The sequence below is a fragment of the Tamandua tetradactyla genome, chromosome 20 (assembly GCF_023851605.1).
Source record: "Tamandua tetradactyla isolate mTamTet1 chromosome 20, mTamTet1.pri, whole genome shotgun sequence".
NCBI classification, from domain to species: Eukaryota; Metazoa; Chordata; class Mammalia; order Pilosa; family Myrmecophagidae; genus Tamandua; species Tamandua tetradactyla.
Genome location: NC_135346.1, coordinates 49,431,931 through 49,453,933, shown reverse-complemented (window position 1 = coordinate 49,453,933; position 22,003 = coordinate 49,431,931). Strand labels below are relative to the sequence as shown.

The 22,003-nt window shown below is 43.9% G+C and overlaps 1 protein-coding gene across 8 annotated transcripts in view; it reads right to left on the bottom strand.

Moving 5' to 3' along the window:
- The window catches only part of TENM2 (teneurin transmembrane protein 2), a 652,889-nt gene that overhangs the window by 57,343 nt on the left and 573,543 nt on the right, over window positions 1–22,003 (bottom strand). For all 8 annotated transcript variants that reach the window (XM_077137592.1, XM_077137593.1, XM_077137599.1 and 5 more), the window contains 4 exons: window positions 11,761–11,971; window positions 6,455–6,574; window positions 3,249–3,510; window positions 2,221–2,488 (listed from right to left, as the gene is read on the bottom strand). In XM_077137592.1, the coding sequence (XP_076993707.1) occupies window positions 2,221–2,488; window positions 3,249–3,510; window positions 6,455–6,574; window positions 11,761–11,971 (861 nt within the window). The remainder of the gene's footprint in view (window positions 1–2,220; window positions 2,489–3,248; window positions 3,511–6,454; window positions 6,575–11,760; window positions 11,972–22,003) is intronic.

The following is a 22,003-nucleotide window of genomic DNA, read 5'->3' as shown; positions in this document are numbered from 1 at the left end:
CCTGACCAAATATGGAGAAATCTGACCATTAATTAGGACAATAATTCAATGGATTATAACATATTTGAAACTTTGAGTTCATTATGATACTTAAGAAAACATTAATTGGCCACCCTGGGAGGATTCTAGAGAACTCACTCACTATATGGAAAACTAGTAAAAAGGGGGAAAGAATCATACATTTAACCATTCGATGTGAAGTTAGCACAAATAACCAAATAGATAATGAGAGATTATTTCCATATGAAAGTATTCCAGCTAATGAATTAAGAAGGAATGATAGAATTACAAGGTCATTATTTCGCAACCCATGATAACTTAAGAGATCTAGGCAATGAGCAGAAATGGCACAAAAAAAATCACTAAAAGTTAGACAACCTGACATTATGAGCCTCCTGATGGAAAGAACATAGCACCACCTATCAAATTGTCTTGCCCAAAGAAAACCAAACCTGCCCCTGAGAAAGCCTCAAGATTCGACTTCAATTTACAGGAAATACAGGGGACAGAGGGGCATGTTAAACAACCAGAGGTACACAATCTAACAACTCCAACAAAGAGAGGGTGAGATAAGGGAGATGTACGCTCTAGATTAGAACAACTTCAGAGAAATCAACCAATCAGAAATGGTAGAACTTACTTAGATTCTGATTTAAAGTCTCTTGATTTTATAATATTCATGACACAACTGAACTATTACATGGACTGTGTGAAATTATTGTGGGTTTCTTTTTTGGTTGTGATAGTGGTATTGCTGTTATGTTGGTTTTTTTTTTTTTGCTGTTATGTTTTAAAAGTGCTTTTTAGAGATACATTCTGAAATATTACCGATGGGATGATACAATGCCTGAGACTTGCTTCAGAAAATTCTGAGAGCAAGAGAGTGGATGAGGGTATGAACAAAGCAAGATTCATCATGAGTTGATAATGGTAAGAGCTGGAGTTCATGGGAGTGCACTATAATTTAGTCCACTTTTTGCTATTGGCTATTATTTTGATATTAGCTAAAGCCAGATATATGAAATTTTTTAGGCAGTATTTTATATAAAATGCATTAGTCCCTCCAATACCTTACTATTATGTTTATTGAGTTCTTATCTCCACTTTCTAGGGAGATGGCACAGCACACTTAGCAGGAAGCTACGTGGAGACAGACCACTGGAGGTCAGCCTGCTGAGAACGCATGACTTCCTAAGTCTTCATCTTATAATAGCAACTTATAATCTTGGACATGATGGGGATTACAAGGGGGTCTACTTGATAAGGTTAGAGAGCAGTTACCCAAAACAAAGCATGTTGCATACAGTTCTGCACCAAGTGAGTGCTTGATAAAACATTGGCTGTCGAGTAACAGTGAAAATTTCTGAGTTTGCTGGTTTCTTGTTTTGGCAACTTATCTTTACTCACAGTTTTGGAAACCACAGGCCTATTGGTGAAGAAAATACAGGATTCTGGATTGATCCCCAGACAGCTTTCCATAAGTAGGAAAAGCTACCAGGTAGGTTGATTTTTCAATCCGCAGCTCACAGCTCTTCAAAGACTGATGGCTACAGGACCCTTCTCTTTCACAAGGGAGGATCAGGTGATTCCCTCCAAGGCAAGTCCCCAAAACATAATATGTGGCACTCAGATCCCCTCAGGCTCCATTTTCTGGTTCCCTCGGGGCATTCTGCATCATTTGCAAGCACTTTCTCTGGAACGTGATCTGGCCCCTGCCTTCCTCTCTCACTTCATCTTATATATTCTCTTTGCTCACTCTATTCCAGCCTCCCAGCCTTCTCTCTGGCTTCTCAAACACTCCTCATGCTTCTCTCTGCCTGGAATGCCCTTTCCCTGATTTTCACATGGTTCCTTCTTGTTATTCAAGTCTCAGCTTCCATGTCACCTGGGTGAGGGCCCATCCTCAAAACACCTAAATGCAGTTGCCCCTCCTTCCTGGTCCATTGCCCTTCCTTTTTATTTTCATCTTAGCACTCATCACTGCTTCATATTTCCTTGTCCATTTAGTGCTCATCATCTCTATTCCCCAGTCAAACATAAAATCCATGAGCGGAGGATGGATTTGTATTTCTTGTATTTCTCACTGAAATACAAGCTTGTATTTCTCACTGACCACCCCATCCCTATCTATAGAATAGTGCTTGGCACATACGAAACTCAATGGACACTCACTGGAGCAATGCATGACTCGGTCAATCCGTGGCTGAAACTAAAACATACCGACAGCATCCGAGAGTCCATACACCCTTTGGCCGTAAGCATCCGTCTTATCCCAGATGAAGGTATAGGCCAGGTTGGGGGAAGCCTGGAATGATTTCTGGAATAGATGCCCCTCCACAGCCACCATCAGGTGGACCTTGATGAGGTTCAGGGGGACTGCGGACTGGGTCATGGTGGTCTTCAGGAGAGACTTGTACCCTGCAGTTCTGGAGCTCAGGTAGCGAAGCTTCACATTGGAACCAGGTAGCTCAATTTCTTCATGAAGAACCTGGAGGGGGGGACATGCAGGAGACACGTTGCACCACAAGCACCCTGGCAGGTGAGCTTCTCTCCAACCGGAGGCTGCGTGCCTGCTGCCTCCTGCACCGAAGCATCATGGCTTATGTGGGTGCAAGAATCACCTCCCACAGCTGAAGGAGGGGGCAAAAAAAACCCCAACTAGATCCTATACCATGGAGTGCAGGGCTGAGGTTATGATTTTTGGATTAATAATTATTCTTGGTCACTGTGGTGTTTCTTTTTAAAAACCACACTGTTGGCAAAAGATGTAAATAAGAACAGCAGGCTTTATTGCCAGCTGCGTGCAAGGAGGCCACGAGAGGCTGTAATTATATGAACCTGCAACTTCCACTGACAATCGGTATAAAGCAACAGGGAGGCAATAATGTAATATGCCCTCTTCGTAACGCCGATGCAGATCATTAAAGTGCCTCTTATCGTGTATCTCTGTGACTAACAGGAATAAAAAGCAATTTGCAGGTGGGTTGCACATATGTATATTGTTTTTATTTTATTAAAAGCTCTGGAGCCTGCCAAAGTCTTGAACGACTATCTGGAAACAGCCGGCATGTCCAGAAGTAATTCAAAGTTTAGTCTTTGGTGGCTGTAAGTTCAGCTGGGCTCCCCCCTACCCCCAATTATTATTATTTTGGGGCTCACTTATGGGGCGATGTGGTGGGCAGCAGGAGGCCAGTCACCTTTGTTCAGGGCGGTTCTGGGAGAACCACCCCGGGACCGGCTGTTGTTACCTGGGTCTCAGGCACGATGGGATTCTGCCCAGGGGCGGCACTGAAGAAGGTAGACAGCGGGGAGGAGATGATGATTGGGTCGGGCCGGACAAAGCCGCTGAGGTCACAGCTGGGGATGGAGTTCTCCTCAGTCTTCATTACCAGGGTGTCCATGGCGTAGAAGCTGTTCCACGGCAGCCACACTGTGCGCTCCTGGCTCATGAATGGGGCCCGTTCGAAGTGCAGGGTCAGGGAGGCACCCCCATTGGCGAGCAGGTCAAACCTGGAGAGAGGACGAATGGGTGAGGAGGGTCCCCTGAGATGAGGCGGGGGGCTCTGAACCCCTCCCGGGAGGGCAGTGAAAGGTGGGCGAGCATGGAGCAGGCGAGCTTGGGCTTTGAGGGCAGCCAGCCTGGGCTGGAACCCAAACTCTACCACTTACTAGTTGTGTGACTGTGGACAAGTTCCTAACCCTCTCTGAGCCCAAGTTTCTACATCTGTAAAATGGGAATAATTGTTCCTGCTTCACAGGGTGGCTGAGTGAATAAAGTATCATGGTGAGCGTAAAGGAGGGGTTGGCAAACTATGCCTCAGGGGTTCAATCCGGCCCACCACCTAGTTTGTTAATAAAGTTTTATTGGAACTTGGCCATGCCCATTCATTATATATTGGCTATGGCTGTTTTCACACTACAATGGCAGAGTGGAGTAGATGCAACAGAAACCACATAGCTCACAGAGCCTAAAATATTTACTATATGACCCTTTACAGAAAATGTTTGCTGACCCCTGGTGTAAAGCACTTAGAACAATGCTAGGCTAATAGAAGTGTTCAAAAAATAGCATAGCTATCATGAGATGAAGCTAGAATACAGAGAAGGCTCATCAAAGCTTCCTTCTGATCAGCCTTGCTCTGTTTCTGAAATCTTTGACGATGGTTATTAAACTATTCCCTGTCTGTTACTCAAGAGCTAGACAGAGGTGTAGTACCAGGACAATAAAATAAAGGAAGTTCTTTCACAATGAATATAAAAGAAGGAGATTAATGGAAAGAAGCTTCTCCATTTTAAGCTTCATTCCTCCACCAGAATGTCAGTTTCTTGAGAGCAGTGACACTGTCTCTCTTGCACACTTCCAAGTCTCCAGCAGACAGCAGAGTGCTTGGGCCATAGTAGATGCTCAATGAAAATACACGAACTCCCCGGCTTCTCCCAATTTACATAATGTTTTTGGTGATTTTTAGTAGACATGAAGTGGATGAACAAGGAGGACACGATTATTAAGGTTACTATCAGAGCACACACAGTGTGACAGCTTATACACTTATCATGTATTTGTTTAGTGGTCGTGCTCATGGCTGGGGAGCTTTTGCATAGGAGGCAGAAAAGAGAGTCAGGTGTTTTGAAGTAAAATTGATCTAGTTGGTATGATAGAATCAAAGCATCCGATGCCCATGGTACCCACCGCTCCACAACGGAATGTGGGGTTCCAGGGGCATTTCCAAACACGCCCTGTGACTTCCATGGCTTTCTGACCTGAATGAGCTGAAGAACCACCCAGCCAGGAGGTTGGGCGGATGATCCGGGAAGTGGATTTGGGCTGTAATTAGTCCTGGGAAGCAGCTGAGCAGGATGGGCCAGCACCGCGAGGAAAGAGAGCGGGCCAAGGGCTCAGAAATACAGTGTTTCCCAGGGGCTTTCCCGGAACCGACTCAGGATGTCAGTTCTTCAAGGACACTGACTTCTAAAATGCACATGGGCCAAGGTAGCCCTGCACAGTGCACATCCCCAATCCTGGTGCTTTAAAAGAATTAAATTGGCTGTTGAAATGTACGTGTGAGACATCAGATATTGAGGATTTGATGGCAAATCTAGTCTCCTTTGAGTGAGAATATGAGGGTGAGGCTACCGTGGGCTAGTAAGTTTTGAAACTGCCTGCAGGGCTATCTTAGGACAGTAGAAAATAAGCCTAGATTCTTTACTGGAGAAAGGCAAGAATTATAGTTCTTATCTATATACACAACTGTGATTTTCCAGACTCCAAATTTATAGAAAAAAATGTTACATCTGATTTACAGCAGCAGCCCCTTCTTTCCTTTGGAAAAGAATGCCGTAGTTTGTGTTTTCTTTTTAGACCAAAGTGAGAGATTTTTTTCCCCATTTTTCAGTTTGCTAGAGCTGCCATGACAAATACCGCACAATGATTTCGCTTAAACAACAAGCATTCACTGCCTGGCCATTTTGCAGGCTGGAAGTCCAACGTGAAGATGGCGGCAAGGCCAGGCTTCCTCCCGAGTGGACAGCACTGGTGATGGCATCCTCTGTTATATGGTGAGTTCTCTCTCCTCCTCTGGCTTCTTCTTGGGGCTTTCTCTGACTGCATCTGAATTTCCTTTTTTATTAGTTCTCTAGTCACAGGGATTAAGACCCACCCTTTTTCAATTTGGCCACACCTTAACTTAATGACATCTTCAAAAGGTCCTATTTACAAATGGGTTCACACCTGCAGAAACACGGGTTAAGATCCCAACATGTCTTTTGCAGGAGATGTGATTCCATCCCCAACACCTTCCCATAGAATTATTTTTCTTCTTATCTTTTTCTTTATATTTTAACTCCGTGCCCAAAGGATTAAGAAAATGACAGAGCTTTCATCTTGGTGGGGGCCGAATGGGGCACATTTCCAATCAGAAGATAATAGGGAAAGGTTGGCTCCTTCACACAGCAGGGTGACTGCTAAATGTATTTAATTAGACTCCTCTGATTACATGCCACCCCCTCAGACGGTAGAGAAAACAACAGAACGCCTAAAGCCACAGATGAAAGCAGAAGGGGTTCACCACAGGACACTGTGCCATGTGGATTCCTGTCACCCTGAACTGCCTTTGTTTTAAAAGAGGGTGGAATGGTTTTCAAGAGCTACCTTCCCATCTTCTTTCTAGAATCCACACCCCCTGCCCCCCACACCTCCAACACACACAAAGAAGAGCATTTACCTGCCAGTGAAAAAGAAGGGTGATAGCTGTTAGCGGCTATGGATAGGCTGGCCTTTTCATTTATTTTCCTTTTTTTATACCACATAAAAAGTAAGACATATCTTTGGGGGGATCTTCATGAGAAGTTTGGCCTTTATGGAGGCCAAGGGGACTGGGGTGGTCCCAAGACCATAGCATCATCTATTTCTTTGCATTTGGTCCTGAGTTGGCACAAGCCTCACAAAGCTACTTACGTGCCATCCTGGCGGGTGATGGTGTAGCCGTATTTTGGGTACTTGACAAAAGACACATTGACGCCGACCAGGGGAGTCCCATCTGTAGTGACCACTTGGCCTCGGATGAGAGAAACCAAGCTGAGGGAGAAAGAAAACACAAGGACATTGAACAAACTTGCAGGAGAACAAGGAGACACGGGGAGTGGTGGAGTCCCCCTTCCCCACTGCCTCTATTCCCTCCTGCCCTCACTAGGCTCTTTAAAGCAAGGAGGCTTTCTCTGTTAACTTTTAGCTGCACATGACCTCACCGCACAGAGAGGTATGGGTGAACGGGCAGTCTCAAGGCTCTGCTTTTCCTGAGAAGCAGAAGTGTCGAAATTTTGGGGTGAAATCCATGGGATTGTCATGAAAAGCTATCCTCTCTTCAGATCACAGAAACTAGAACTTTCCCATGCATGCCAGTCTCCAGCCAGCTGCCTCTGGGGAATCTCATAAAGCCATGGAGATGCTACAATATTCTATTCAAAGTCCACAGGTGGAGAATGTATTTGTCTCTTCTCATATGAATTCTCTTGCTTTCATGGACAAATGGGTTAATGAGCAACTCCATTTTTGCACAGAGCCCATCCTCCCAGACAGGTCTGCAGCTGTCTTATTGGCCTTCCAAGGCACTGGGCAATTTGGCAAAGGCAGAGATGTTCTCCGGCTCTAAGTTTCCTGGACATCTTCCCAATATCTGGACTAGGTGACCAAGCCTACCTGTTCTTTGCCAGAATCTTGTCAAAGTCTGCTTGACTTTTTGGAATCTACTTATTTCTGCACTCCCAAGTGTCCTTAAAACTGGAGGGAGGTGGTCTCCAAATACCTCTCCATTTATTAGCAATACCCCCAACTGTTCAACTCCAGCCCCTTGATGATCTTAGTAGCATTTAGACTGTTCACCAACAGCTCTAATTGTCTGCTGCTGGCTGCTTAACAAATGAATCCCATTTGTAGCTGGTTCCAACCCCAGAGCTGGAGTCTCTTCAAAGTGGGAAACTAATTTCTGAAAATAATTTTTTTTTTCCAATTCTGTTTTCTTATCTTGCTCAAACCATGATTTCTTTAAGGCCTTACTAGACACTATTTAAAATCAATGATGTGTGTTGATGGCCATAAGGTTCACAGTGTTCAAAATAAGAAAACAAAACGGAGTACATTTCACAGTGGGGTTTTTGTCCACCCCTCCTCTTAAAAAATTTTTTTTTACACAACTGTGATTTTCTTTAAATCCTTCCTGTAATTGTAAGACTTTGTGGAGTGCCAGAGGAATAAAATGGGCTGGGTTGTCTGTGATTTCTACCCTATGTTTTTCTAATTCTTCATTGCTGCTAGCTTCTATCGTTTCCAGGCAGTCAATTTGCAGAAAAGATTCAGCTAAGACATGCTATCAGTTCATTTCTATTTATGATTATTGATGTGTAACAATTATCACATTATCTAGATAGTGAGATCTGCTCTATAAATTATAGTGGTGTAGTCAAGGCACTTTAGTTATTTTTGTATGCCATTATCTAGGGGAAATGCCTTCTGAGAAGTCTTGAATTAAGTTCTTTTCTACTTCTGGCTTTGTCCTTCATTATTTGTCAGATGGCAATGTGCTGAAATCCACATGCCTGTTGAACTTCAACCCAGGTCTGGAAGTAACACTTTGTGTTTCTGAATTATGCATCCGTGCTGGCATGCTGGAGAGTGTGGGCTCCTTTAGGTGGTGTCATTCGGTGGGCTTATCTAGGTAACGTTATTTATTGTTACATTTAAATTTTAGAAGAAGCTTTCTATAAAATAAATAAGTTTCTTTCACCCAGGTTTCTGGGGCCAGTATAGTATACCAACTTTTCTGTGGCCCCTGCCTGTTCTGCTGCTTCTCAGCTATAGCACGATGCGTCTTCTGGAAGTGATGGCATAGTGAAGAGGATGAGATCAAATTATAAGGGATAAGTGAAGAAAGAGTAACAAAAGGGAAAGCACTAGGAAATTACTGGATTTAGGGTAGGAATGATGAAATGTTAATCAGGAAGCTGATTAAAATGGATGCTGGGCCTTGAGAGGGTCATTTACAGTATAAGCAGACGGCACACAATCCATACCAAAATGTTGATGGCCTACTGGCATGAGTCTCTGGCAATATGAATTATGGTTCCTAACTAAAAGGAACCTACAGACTCCTTTTCCTGGAGGAACTACTTTTTTTTTTTTAATCCGAGATTTATGGATGGCTCTTTTTTTTGAGGGATTCTCCTTTTAAGATCATAATATGCCTAACAATTATTGAGTACTTATTAGGTGACAGTGAGCTAAGTGCTTTATGTACACTGTCTTGTTTATCCTTGTGCTAGTTTTAAAGCATTGTGTACCCCAGAAAAGCCATGTCCTATAATCCTCATTCAATATTGTAGGGTGGAAACCCTTTAGATTAGATCACTTCCATGGAGATGTGGCACTCCCAGATGTGGGTGTGGCCTTTTGGTTAGATGGATGTGACTCTGCCCATTCAACGTGGGTCTTGAGAAGTTTACTAAAGTCCATTAAAAGGGGAAACATTTTGAAGAAACCTCAGATGAAAATCTTTGAAGAACAGTTGCTTCAGAGCCAACACGAGACACTTGGAGATGCAGGGCCCAGCAAATGTCACATGTGTCTTTCCATGAGATGCTAAACAAGTCAGAAGCCAGAGTTGTGACCAAGAGGAGCTAAGCAAAGGTCCCCAGACACTTTAGAGAGAAAAACAAAGGAAACAGAGGCTGAAAGCAATGGAACCCACGATTAAGGAAATAGCAGATGCCAGCCGCATGTATTCCCAGCTGACAGAGGTGTTCTGGATGGCATCAGGCTTTCTTGAGTGAAGGTAACCTCTTGTTGGTGCCTTAACCTGAACATTTTCATGGCCTTAGAATTGTAATTTGTAACTTATTAAATTTGCCTTCTAAAAAGCCATTCCATTTTTGGTATATTGTATAGCTTAACAAACTATACAATCCTCTTAGAAACCTTATAAGGTATGTAGTATATAATAACATTATTGTAATTTTACAGTTCAAGAAAACAAGGTTATGGTTCAATGCCTTGCCCAACATGACACAGCTGGGAGGTGTCAGGACTGAAATGGAAGAAGGTTGATATTATTTTAGTTTCTATTATTATTTATTTTTCTATTTTATTTTTAGTAAAATCAGTCACTCCCAGAGAATCCCTTTTGTTGCTTAGCTGTGGCCCCTCTCTGTAAGCCAACCTGGCAGGTGAACTCACTCTACATGGAACATGACTCCCAGAGTTATAAATCTCCCTGGCAATGTGGGACAGGACTCCCAAGATCAGCCAGGACCTGGCATCAAGGGATTGAGAAAGCCTTCTTGACCAAAAAAGGGGAAGGGAGAAATGAGACAAAATAAAGTTTCAGTGGTTGAGAGATTTCAAACAGAGTTGAGAGGTTATCCTGGAGGTTATTCTTATGCATCATAGATACCCCTTTTTAGTTTATGGTGTATTGGAGTGGCTGGAGGCAAGTACCTGAAACTGTTGAGCTGTGTTCCAGTAATCTTGATTCTTAAAGATGATTGTATAAAGATATAACTTTTACAATGTGACTGTGTGATTGTGAAAACCTTGTGTCTGATGTTTTATCTGGGGTATGGACAGATGAGATAAAAAATAAATGCATAAGAGAGGGGACAAGGGTTAAAAAAATTGGGTAGATGGAAATACTAGTGGTCAATGAGAGGGAGGGGTAAGGGGTATGGGATGTGTGAGTTTCTTCTTTTTATTTCTTTTTCTGGAATGATGCAAATGTTCTAAAAATGATGATGGTGATGAATACACAACTATGTAATGATATTGTGAGCCACTGATTGTATACCATGTATGGACTGTATATGTTTGAAGATTTGTCAATAAAAATGCTAAAAAAAAAAAAGAAAAAGAAAAAAAGAGCTGTCAAGGACTGGGCAGCACATTTCTGAGGGCTCTAAGAGGCTATAGAATCACCTGTACGGTACCTACCCACCTCCACCCCATTGGGCCTCGTCAGTGTCTCCCAGGAAGGGGCGTTGCTGGGGTCGTGTCCTGATGACCTTCTTCCCTCCCCAAAGCCTAAAGAGGGAGCCTCTGAGAGAATCAGTTATAATGCTAGGGGCGCCAGTAAGAAGTGAAGGCTGGTGCTTCCTCTCTCGAATGGAAGCCTGTGTAAGCAGCACATTTCTTGCTTTGTTCCTGGGCCTACCCGAGTGAGGCTGAAGAGAGTTATGAGGAAGACAGCATCCTGGGGGCTGCTGGAGGTTTTGAAGAGGGCCCTGGCCAGTGGTTCTTATTTCTCCATGTGAAGGAGTGTGTGGATTGGGGTGGGGGGCCCCCAGGAAGAAGACAACGCCTGTTGCCTCTGTGGAGGTCTCCACATCAGCACACACCATCCAAGGCGGGACTCAGAGAGACCCAGAGCCAGGTCACTGCCAAGCAGCCAGGCCATAGGAAGATCCCCTGCCTCGCCCATCCCTCACCTCTGCCCTCAGCATTAGAAGCAGTGCCCAGAAGAGGAAGGCGGATGGAGATGGGATGTCTCGGAACCAAATCTCTCCCTTGCCCTCTTCTGCAGGGGCACAGTTCTAACTTGTCCTGGGGAGGGGGAATGGAATGGGCCAATTTGATTACAAAATAAATCCAACTTTGATGCTGGAATAAGCCTCTAATTAGCAACTGAGAGCAAACCTCAAGAGCAACCCCTGCCATTTCTGGATTAGGCATGAAATGCAAACGCAGCGGTAGAATGCTTTGCACATAGCAGGTACTTAGTAGATGGAATGGACAGGGCTACTGTGAAGATTACAGGTCATCTACCTGGAGCTCTGCTCGTTATAGGTGCTCAACAAACCCTAGAAGCCAGCATCTTCTTGACTCTGAGATACCACGAATGACATGTTATATAAGCAAGTCAGTCACAGCTTTCAAAAAACAGTACTGAACCAAGTGTATCATCAGTGATCAAACACACACCGCTATCAGATGCAGAATAAGGGCGATTAAAAACTAAAAACAACAATGTCACCTAAAGTAGCACTTCATAAATATGATCTAAAACCCTGGGAACCAACGAGGCGTCTCCAGCAGATGCTGGGTTGAAGGTGGCCAAACGTCGCAGAGACCAGGACTCTGCTAGGAGCCTGGCCTGACGTGAAGAAAGGGTCCCCTATAGCAGAGCTCTCCCTCCACAGGGCACTTTCCAGAAAACCCGGCCCACGGAAAAACTAGGAGCAGCTCCTCCTGCTCCAACACGGGGGCCAGATGACACCCACCTGCTGTTGAAGGGGTTGTCTCCAGGAATGATATGGGTGCTGTCCTTGCCCGCCAGGAGCTTGATGCGGTCGTAGAAGGACTTCACCGCTGGTGAGTCGGTCTGACCCTGCTGGATGATGTCGAGGGGGTCCCGGGACCCCCGGCAGAGCAGGCTGTTCTGACAGGCTGACTGCAGGCAGCAGTCCGGGTCCAGGCAATCCACAAGGCCATCTGGAAGGACAGAGACACAGCCAAGGTCAGCGAACTTCATGGGACAAGGTCGCTAGGAGATGCTAACACCTTTATCTCACCAGCACAGGCCTGAACAGCAGCCAACCTTCCTAAGGGTTCGTATTCGCAGGTTTCACGCAGCAAGCTGAGTATACTGCCAATACGTGTGTGTAGAATTAAAAAGGATGGAAAGAAAATAATTGAACATGTTGACAAATGCTTTTCCCTGGGCTGTTGATTGGTACGATTATCCCCACTTTATTATACTTTTCCCAGATTTCCTACTTTTTTGTCCTATGAGCAAGTATTATTTGTGTGGTTGAAGAAAACACTTTGCATTTAAACAACACATGCAAAGAAAATGAAAATGACTCAGAGCCAATTCTCAGGGATCAAACAGGTGAACTTGTAATCAGGATGCATGGGATTCCTTAAATCTCTCTTTAATGAAGAAACTCATTCCATCGCGGCTCTCTCTAAGCCAGAGAGGAAGCTATTGGCCTGTGATAGAACCAGGTGCTGTGAGTTTCACATTTTCCAAGAAATGGGGAGAAATAGCTCGGGCACCCAGAAATTAAATCATCAATTCATGCAACTGCTTCTGGCTCTACCTTTCCACATATCTTGAAGTCTTTGACCATTGATTTACTTGCTAGATTCCACCCCTCTATCCTCTTTTCTGATTCCTATTCATTCATTTGCCATTCAACGAGTATTAACTGTCATCCATATGCTGGAAATAAAACAGACATAACTTAGTGTTTAAGACCCATTCTATGTGTGGCCCCTTCCCTCAGGAAGCCTTTCTGATGATGCCCGTGGCTAGTTTAGGTATTTCTGTTCTGTACGTTGCCTGAACCAGAAGTTTTCAAAGAATACTTTGCAACAGAATCCTCCGGCTAGAATCCAGGGAGAACCTCCAGGGGCAGGTCTTGGAATCTTCATTTTAAACATGATCCTCAGGTAATTCTACTGCACAATAAATTTTAGAACAGTTGCTTTTCATGCTAACTTCCTTATACTGGAATTAATTACCTCTTTATGCTTGCGTTCCTGTCTGGAAAATGAGTTCTTTGAAGAGAAAGAACATGTCTTATTCTTTTCTGTATTGATAACCTGCTTAGTGCCAGGCATGGAATTAGGCACTCAACAAATGTTTGTTGAATGAATAAATGACTGTTTCTCATTCCTTATGTGTCTGTAAGGGCTGAGGATTGGAACATGATGGGCAGTATTTGCTTCTTGGAATTTCATATTAGAAGTGATTAGTTGGCCATCCCTTAGTCACCCTGCTGGTAACTGGCTGAACACACAGTCGAGGTGTTTAGAGTATAACTTGCTTGTAGCCCTCACATTTGATAGCAAAGCTTTTTATGGCCTTAATTAGCATTATGGAGACTTGCACTCAAACCCTCTGTAGTGACTTGACAAACTCATGTACTGAAATGCTGAATCAGAGGCCTGCCTGTGTGCTTTTAAATATATTAAAATGTAATTTTTTGGCATTACCCTTTTCATTTGGTTCTGCTAATGAAATTGAAATATGTAATTTCACCAAAGTTCCACTGTAATTTAGCAATTAATGTACAATTATTTTAATGTATTACTTTCTTTTTAGCAAACAAACACATTAGGAGGTTGCATGTTTTGCCTGGCTTTAAATTACTAAAACTAGCCTCTCATTTTCCACATGGGCAAATATTGCTTGTGTGCCTTGTAACGCATGTCGATTTACAAAATTTCCTAGAAATGCTGACACAGGAGGGTGAACAGGCACAAACGTTAAAAATTTAGAGACTTTTGAAAGCCAGGCTCTGCATGTCTCGGCTTGATGGGCTGGCTGAATGGGCTATTCTCCAGAGCCCAGCAAACCTCAGACCCCAGAACCGGTGCTGGAGGATTGTGAATCCGTAAGAGGATAAGAGAGACGCACCGTTTCAGACCCATGCTCAGCTTGACCAAGGGATCCAAGAGCCGTTGGAAGAATAAGAAAAAGAAAAGTAAAAGCATAGCATCCCATCTATAACATCGCCTTCCGTGGACGGCCTCCATTACACAGAAGGAATCTGCGATGGAAAGCCTGCTTTGGATTTAAAAATAACCTGCTGAGATATGTTGGCAGTTCATTCAGCAGCTGCAGAAACTTCTCAGGTGAGAAGAAAGCCACTGTTGTTAGCATTATAGATTCCTTTAAGGTGGCTGGCCTCTTCCCATTAGGAGTCCCATCCATCTCTGGTGGCCTTTCTCTCCTGAAGACGCCCCACTGCAGCCCAGCACCCACTGACCACCCCCTCATATAACCAGCTGGAGACCTCTCTGGGCTCCAGTAATAACTCAAGACAATTTTCCTTCTTCAGTCCCCTCCATCTTCCCCTTTCTGGGCTTGCGATTGCTTCAAAACCCTGAGCCTCCCCTTGCCCCACCGTTTTGTTGATTCTGGGCTTTTTATTCAAGGGCCCGTCTGGCAGGAGACAGCCTATAAACACATCAGCAATAGCAGACGGCAAATGTTAGAAAATATATATATAATAAAGAAGGCAATAAATTATTTCCTCTTGCATATTTACATCTACCTGCTGCAGAGCTCACACGTTATTCAGCGTGAGCATACGTTCCGTCTGGAATGACCTCTTCGAGCTGTATGGTTATGGGCTGCAGTGGCCGAACACTTTCAGATGACACTGTGAACTTTAAATTGGCACTCCAATCTCCCAGTGGCCTGTCAGTCACGAAAATCGCATCTTTATGCCAGCAAGCCCCTTGGATGGAGTCTGACATTGCAATCTTCAGTAAATTACCCTGTCACTGACAATCTTGCAGTTATCTCGCAAACAATCAAGCAGGCAATCAAACTGTTCTGAATTGCCAGTTCAGGACCCAAGAGGCTGTGGACATCTCCATTCAACGGCGGCGGGAAAGCAAGCCCAGCCCTCCGCTGGCATTGGACAGTTTCTTTATTTATCTACCTACTTATTTGTTTGTCTGGAGGGTGTTTCCTTGGGGAGGGTGGTGGGGGGTGGGGGTGGGGCGCCTGGCAGGGTTCTCGAAAAGGGCTCGATTCTGACTCAGCGGTTATGGGAAGGCTTCGGAGGCTGTCCCAGCGTGGCCACGCACGCTGCCCCACGCCTGCTTCCCTGTCAGACGTGGCCAAGGGGGTTCATCATGGTACTGCCTGTTAGAAAGGACGCTAAGTCACAGCTCTGTCCTGTACCATACACATATACAACACTCGCTAATTGCAATGGCAGTTTAAAAGAAATATGGATGTGGAGAAACTTTCTGGGAACAATATGTTAAGGCTTTCTTTTTATTACTTTTGATAAAGAAAATAAGAGAATATCTTCCTTAACAGTTTTGGCAGCATGAAGCAGAAATCAGATTTAATTCTAAATTGAATTCTTTGGACTAGAAATCACGAGGGGAAAAAGGCTGTCAGAGGTAAGAGCCCAGCCCCTGGAATTAGATAGGTTCAGATTTGAATCTTATCTTTCCTAGTTCCTAGCTGTGTGAATTTAGGAAGATAATCAACCTTGCTGAGCTTCAGTTTCCTTGCCTTTAAAATTGAGTTATAATAGGTTATATGATGGGGGTAAATGAGATTACATCTATTATATAACCATTATAACATATGATTATTATAATTATATATAATTACATAGATATTATAATATAGATAATATTAGTCAGTTATATCGCATGTGTTCAATGAATTGCAGTTACTATTACAACCAGAAACTCCCTGAAGTTTTTAACCTTTTCAATCTTTAAAACCTGGGTATGAAAAGAAAAGAAATTAATATCCTTTTATATTTAGAGTCATTCCCTGGTAAGGGTTATGGGCTGGTTGACTCTTAGCAAGAATAGTGTCGTGTTTCAAATAGTGATGGATTAGTGATAATTGATAGAAATAACAGATCTTATAGATTGAGCAGCATTTATATATATCTCAGTTTAAATCCACATCAACCCTCCAAAACAGAATAATGTAACTGCTGGTTTACAGACTTTGAAGCCAGGGTGTCTGGGTTTGGGTCTCACACCTGCCACAGGCTATTTACCTTAAGCACTCAGTGATGCAGTTTCCTCATCTGAACAACGGAGCTGCTGATGATAATGGTGCCAAAAAGCCACTGAGGCGGGGGTGGGGGGGTGGGGGGGGTGGGGGGGGTGGGGTGGGGGGTTAAAGCAGCAAATATATGAAAAGTGCTTGGAATAGGGCTTGGTACAGTGAGAACTCAATAGAGTGGGTGTTCTCACCATTAGAATACCCATCCTACAGGGGAGGAAACTGAGGCTCAGAGATGCTGAGTCTGTTATCCTTGTGGCTAAGCAACAGCTATGGATAAAAAGTAGGGAAAGGCAACCGGTGTGGGTATCACCTTTGTCTTCTCCTTTATAGGAAGGAGGAGCCAATTTCTTCCCAAAGGGAGTCTGAAGACAGAGGAATATTCACCCATCAACTGGAAAAGTGTGTGTGTCACTTTGGAGGGCCTGGTTACTCCTAAGGCTGGGAAAGAGTCTGGCTGGTTGAAATGAGCATCCGAAAAGGAACGAACATGAGGAACAAGATGCCTGGGAATACATCCCTAGCAAGGTGGGCTGCTGAGGACCACATTATTTACCTTTGGGGTTCAGCCCCCCATTCAGCTGTTACCACTGGTACAAGTAGGCACTTCCCTTCTGTGCTGGCTATAGGCTGGTGTTAGCTGCTCCATCTCTGCCTAGTTTGCATTGCTACATTTTAAAAGGAGCTCATAAATAGTCAAGAGGCTTGATTTCAAGGCTTTAAACACTTACTCGTCAAAAGCCCAGCAGGTACTATGGGGGAAACTGTGCCTCGCTCCGCCTCCATTCCCCGCCCCACAAATATAAGAAGGTATGTTTAAGTCCTAACTTCCAGTCTCATGAATGGAACATTATTTGGGAAGAGAATCTTTAAAGTTAGAATGAGGCCAAAATGGATTAGAGGGAACTCTAATCCAATACGACTGATGTCTTTATAGGAAGAGGAGAAGAGAAACAAAGAGACAGAGGGAAGAACTTCCTGTGATGATGGAGGCAGAAATCAAAGTGCTGCAGCTGCAAGTGAAGGGTCACCAAGGTTGCCAGCAAGGTTGCCAGAAGCCAGAAGAGGCAAGGAAGCACCTTCTTCTACAGGCTTCAGAGGGAGCTTTGCCTGTTGACACCTTGATTTTGGACTTTCAGCCTCCAAAACTCTGAGACAATAAATTTCTGCTGTTCTAAGCCACACAGTTTGTGGTTCTTTGCTACAGTAGCCCTAGGAGAATAAGATGGGGGGATGAGGCCGAGGGTAAATGGAGAGGCTTCAGAGAAGCCACTATAAACATCTGGGATATTTCACAGTTGGTTAAACCATACGCTTCTTTCCTGCAAAAGGGGGTGGGAATGAGGGAGGGCAGGAAAAGCAGTTGTGTAAGTCCCTGCTTCACTTTTAAGAGAAAATGGTTCCAGGAATGGGAGTGTTTATTTATTTTCCTCTTTGATCTTCATAAACTGGGCAGCTTAGAGAGATGCAATATGGATGGAAATATTTTGTTCCATTTTTGGTACCTTTTGTTCCCTGTGGCTTCGGTGCAAGTGACTCCCTCTGAAAGTGGCATGAAGTCTCTGGCTTTCCTGGATATTAAAGGCTTCAGAGAAACATCTACATTTACTTTTCTCAGTTTCATTTTGTGACAGCATAACACAGATTGGGGCCAACAATTCATCTCAGGTGCCATGAAGAGTTCTGTTGGGGCCTGCACTCAGCACCTGCCAGAGAACTGGTCAGTAGCTTAGATTTAAAAAACGAGCCCCACTCTTGCCAGAGGCACCGCCAACTAGCAAATGTATCTTTCCAATCACAGGGCCAATAGCTACATAGTTGATTGGCTGGAAACATGTGCTTTGAAGAAGGCACACTTCCATTCATAAGATGTTCAAGATAGGCAAAGTTAATCAATCATGATAGAAAGTCAGAAATTGTCACTATGGGAAGGCACTGGCTGGGAAAGGGCACAGGGAACCCTCTGGGGTGCTGGAAATGTTCTAGATCTTCATCCGGGTAGTGGTTATACAGGTGTATTCATATGTAAGAATTCATCAAGCTGCACATTCAAGGTCATGTGCTCTATGCACCTGCTAAGAGATGGACTATGGGCGAAATAGCAACCTCTTTCTGCTTTAGTTTCCTCATCTACGAAGTAGATGATGACATCTCACAGGGCTGCTGGGAGGACTATCTGAGCTAATCCACATAAAGCATTTACAACAGTTGCAGGCACCTAGTCACTTTCTAAGTGCTTCTGAGTCATTTCTGCATCTATTCTTTTTGAGTCTTCATGACACCACGTAGATTTGTTTAGCTGCACAGTAGTATTAGGTACTTGTCAAGTTCTCATTCCCTCTAAGAAAAATATGTGGAATCCAGGTGGTAAGCCCAATAAATCCTAGGGCCATTTTTGAGATCAGTTAATGATGGGGAAATGTAAAATTAATGAAACAATGGAGAGAATGGAGGCAACAGTTGGGGCAAGAAGGAAGAAGCTTGGTGCTGTTTGCTCTTTGTGATGGAAAGTATAGGAGGCCCGGAGGCCACATGTACTGGCTGGCAAAGGCCAAAAAGGCTCATGGTGAATATTAGTTGAGACATAAAGGAGTTCTTGTGTAAAAAGAAAGATGGCAAATATGAGATTGGTTTTGCTTTAGGAGTTATTTTAAGAGGAGCTCTTGCAGGGTCATGCCTAAGATGTGTAGGTGTGTGTTTGCCAGGCCTGGGCAAATATTTTTTGCTGTATTCCTGTCTATATATACAATTTACATCAGTAACATCAGCATATCAGCATCATTCTTGCAGCCCAATCCACATGATCTTGAGAAAGAAATACCTCTCTGGCTAGCAGGTGCAATCTGCTCACCAGGTCACTCTCCTGGGACTAGGGCTATGAACTGGACAGTGGGTTAACCCCAAAGGTGCAAACCCCAGAACAACTGGGGGCATCTGGTTGATTCCATATGCATGGAACAGGGTGAGGAATGGCAGTGGGTGGGAGAGCACCTAAAAGGGGAGATGCAGGGACCAGGGCTTTTGTGGGTCCTTGCCTGGCTGGGGTGCTTCTCCCAGACAGCATTGCTATCCCTTGCCAGTCCCTGCCACTGGAGGAACACTTTGAAACTTTCAAGGAAGACACTCCAAAGTAGGTGTCTCAGACACAGGGCTTTGGTCAGGGGCTCCACTTGCTCAGGTCTAGTCTAAGGGTGGCACTGAACTCTTGGCCCAGTTAGAAAAATAAGCGAAGAAGGGTGGGCTTTAGAGTTAGAATGATCTAGATTCAAAACCTGGTCTACCACTTAATAACTACATGATCTTGGGTAGGTGACTGAATTGCTGTCAGTTTTCCAGTCTGTAGAATGGACTTCACCAGAGTTTACAGGGATGCTATATGACAACGTGCCTGAGATGAGATGATGCATCTGAATATAGCACTTAATACAGAGAAAGAGCCTGACAAACGGTATTTCCTGCCCTCCGCCAGGGAAGGGCACTGTTCCATTTGCATTTTACCCAATGCCTACTGACAAGTTGGAAGTGAGGGATAATTGAAAGTATTCTGGGTTGATGTAACTAAGAAGTGAAAGGAATGGTAACGCTGACTTGATTTAACCTGGCAATATGAGATTAGTTCTTCATTGCCTCTGTTTGGTCTCCCGCATTGCCAACCTTTTAAAGCAATAGATTGGCTGACAGGGTGCTCATTTGGAAGGTTTCACCTGCCATTAACACCCTGGATGCCTGATGGACTGTTCTGCAGCCACCCCCCACTTTGGCCCCATGGAGCTACCACCACTTTTAAATATTGCAAGAAGTAAAACTGTGTTTGTGCTCCTTCTGGAAGGCCTGTTGAAAGTTTTCCTCTTGCTTCTTGCCAATTGTTTTTGTCAGTCTCTGAGTTGCAAGGCCAGAGATCCTTGCCCCAAAGCACCTTCTGGCTTTTCTTATGACTTAGCAATGGAAGATCAATCATGTCCAACCAGAGACCTGGCAGCGTCGAGGCCCCACTGAAAGCTGCTTTGCTGGCTTTTCTGCTCTTCTTGATGGATGTGGGAAAGAAAGCAAAGGCTGCTTAGGAAATGCAAAGCACTGTGACTGAAGGCAAAGATATGATCCAGGAAAACCTCTCTTTCATATGACCTTGTCTTACCTTGAAGCCTTTGGGGGCTATTTGATCTGACAATTTAGTTGCAATTTTTGCCCAAGTTTGTTGTTGTTGTTGTTGTTGTTGTTTTTAGTGGTCATTTGCCAAAAACTAAACGAAAGTAAACAAAGACCAAAACAAAACCAAACACCATCAACAAAACACTTTTAAACCAATGCTTCCCAAACTCTGATCTTCATCAGAATCACTCAAGCATAAAGTTAAAATGCACATTCTGATTTCCTAGGTCTTGGGTGGGGCTTACGACTCTGCATTTCTAACCAACTCTCAGATGGTGCCAAAGACGCTGTTCTGAACATCAGACTCTCTTTCGGTGGCCTGGCTCTAAAGCAGCGGTGTTCAAAGCCCACACCCTGCCCACCTCCCTGGGGTCATCTGAGGAATGTTCAAATGCATCTTCCTGCTGCCACCTCAGGTCTTCTGACTTCCTGAGGGTGGAGACAGAATCTGCATTTTAAGAAGACGCCTGTGTGGCTTTTGGGTCACTAAATCTTGAACCTTCAGATATCACAGTTGAATATTTGACCCTGAGGGACCAAAGCAGCTCTTCCAAAGTGAGTCCCATCCCTGATCAATCTTTTCATAAGGTGTAGGCCTTTGGGTGATCAGGCCCAACCTAAACCACAGTCTCACTCCCAGCACCTCAGCTCAGAGCCTCGATCCTAGTGGGGGACCCAGTGCTGCCCAAAGCCAAGGCATTTCAGCGTGCAGACCCTGTGCTAGATGAGGGCATTCTTTTTTTTTTTTTAATATTGTTTTTATTTATCTATTTTTATTATCAAACCAAGGCAACATACAAATAGGAACATTCTTAACATACAAACATTCCGTGCATGGTGAGCAATCGGTGGCTTACTGTATCATCACATATTAGTATATTCATCACCATGATCATTTTTTACATTTGCATCACTCCAGAAAAAGAAATAAAAAGAAAAAAGAAAAAATCATACATACCATACCCCTTTTTACTCCTCCCTCTCATTGACCACTAGTATTTCCATCTACTCAATAGATCTTAACCTTTGTTCCCTCTATTTTTTTCCTATCCCCCTTACCACTCCCTTTCATTGCTCACTACTATTTCAATCTAGTCAATTTATCTTAACATTTGTTCCCCCATTATTTATTTATTTTTATCCATAATTTTTACTCATCTGTTAATATTGTACATAAAAGGAGCATCAGATGCAAGATTTTCACAGTCACACACATTGTGAAAGCTATAGCATTATACAATCATCTTCAAGAAACATGGCTACTGGAACACAGCTCTACAGTTTTAGGCACTTCCCTCTAGTCTCTCTAATACACCTTAAACTAAAAAGGGGATAAATTGTGTGGCTCAGTGGCAGATTTCTCGCCTGCCACGCTGCAGACCCGGGTTTGATTCCCAGTACCAGCCCATAAAAATTAAAAAAAAGGGAGATATCTATAAAATGCATAAGAATAACCCCCAGGATAACCTCTCGACTCTGTTTGAAATCTCTCAGCCACTGACATTTTATTTTGTCTCATTTCTCTCTTCCCCCTTTTGGTCAAAAGGGTTTTCTCAATCTCTTCATGCTGAGTCCCAGCTCATTTTAGGATTTCTGTCTCATGTTGCCAGGGAGGTTTATACCCCTGGGAGTCATATCCCACATAGAGAGGGGGAGGGTGGTGAGTTTGCTTGCCGTGTTGGCTGAGAGAGGCCACATCTGAGCAACAAAAGAGGTTCTCTGGGGGTGACTCTTAGGCCTGATTTTAAGTAAGTTTAGTCTATCCTTTGCAGGGATAAGTTTCATATAATAAACCCCAAGATTGAGGGCTTGGCCTA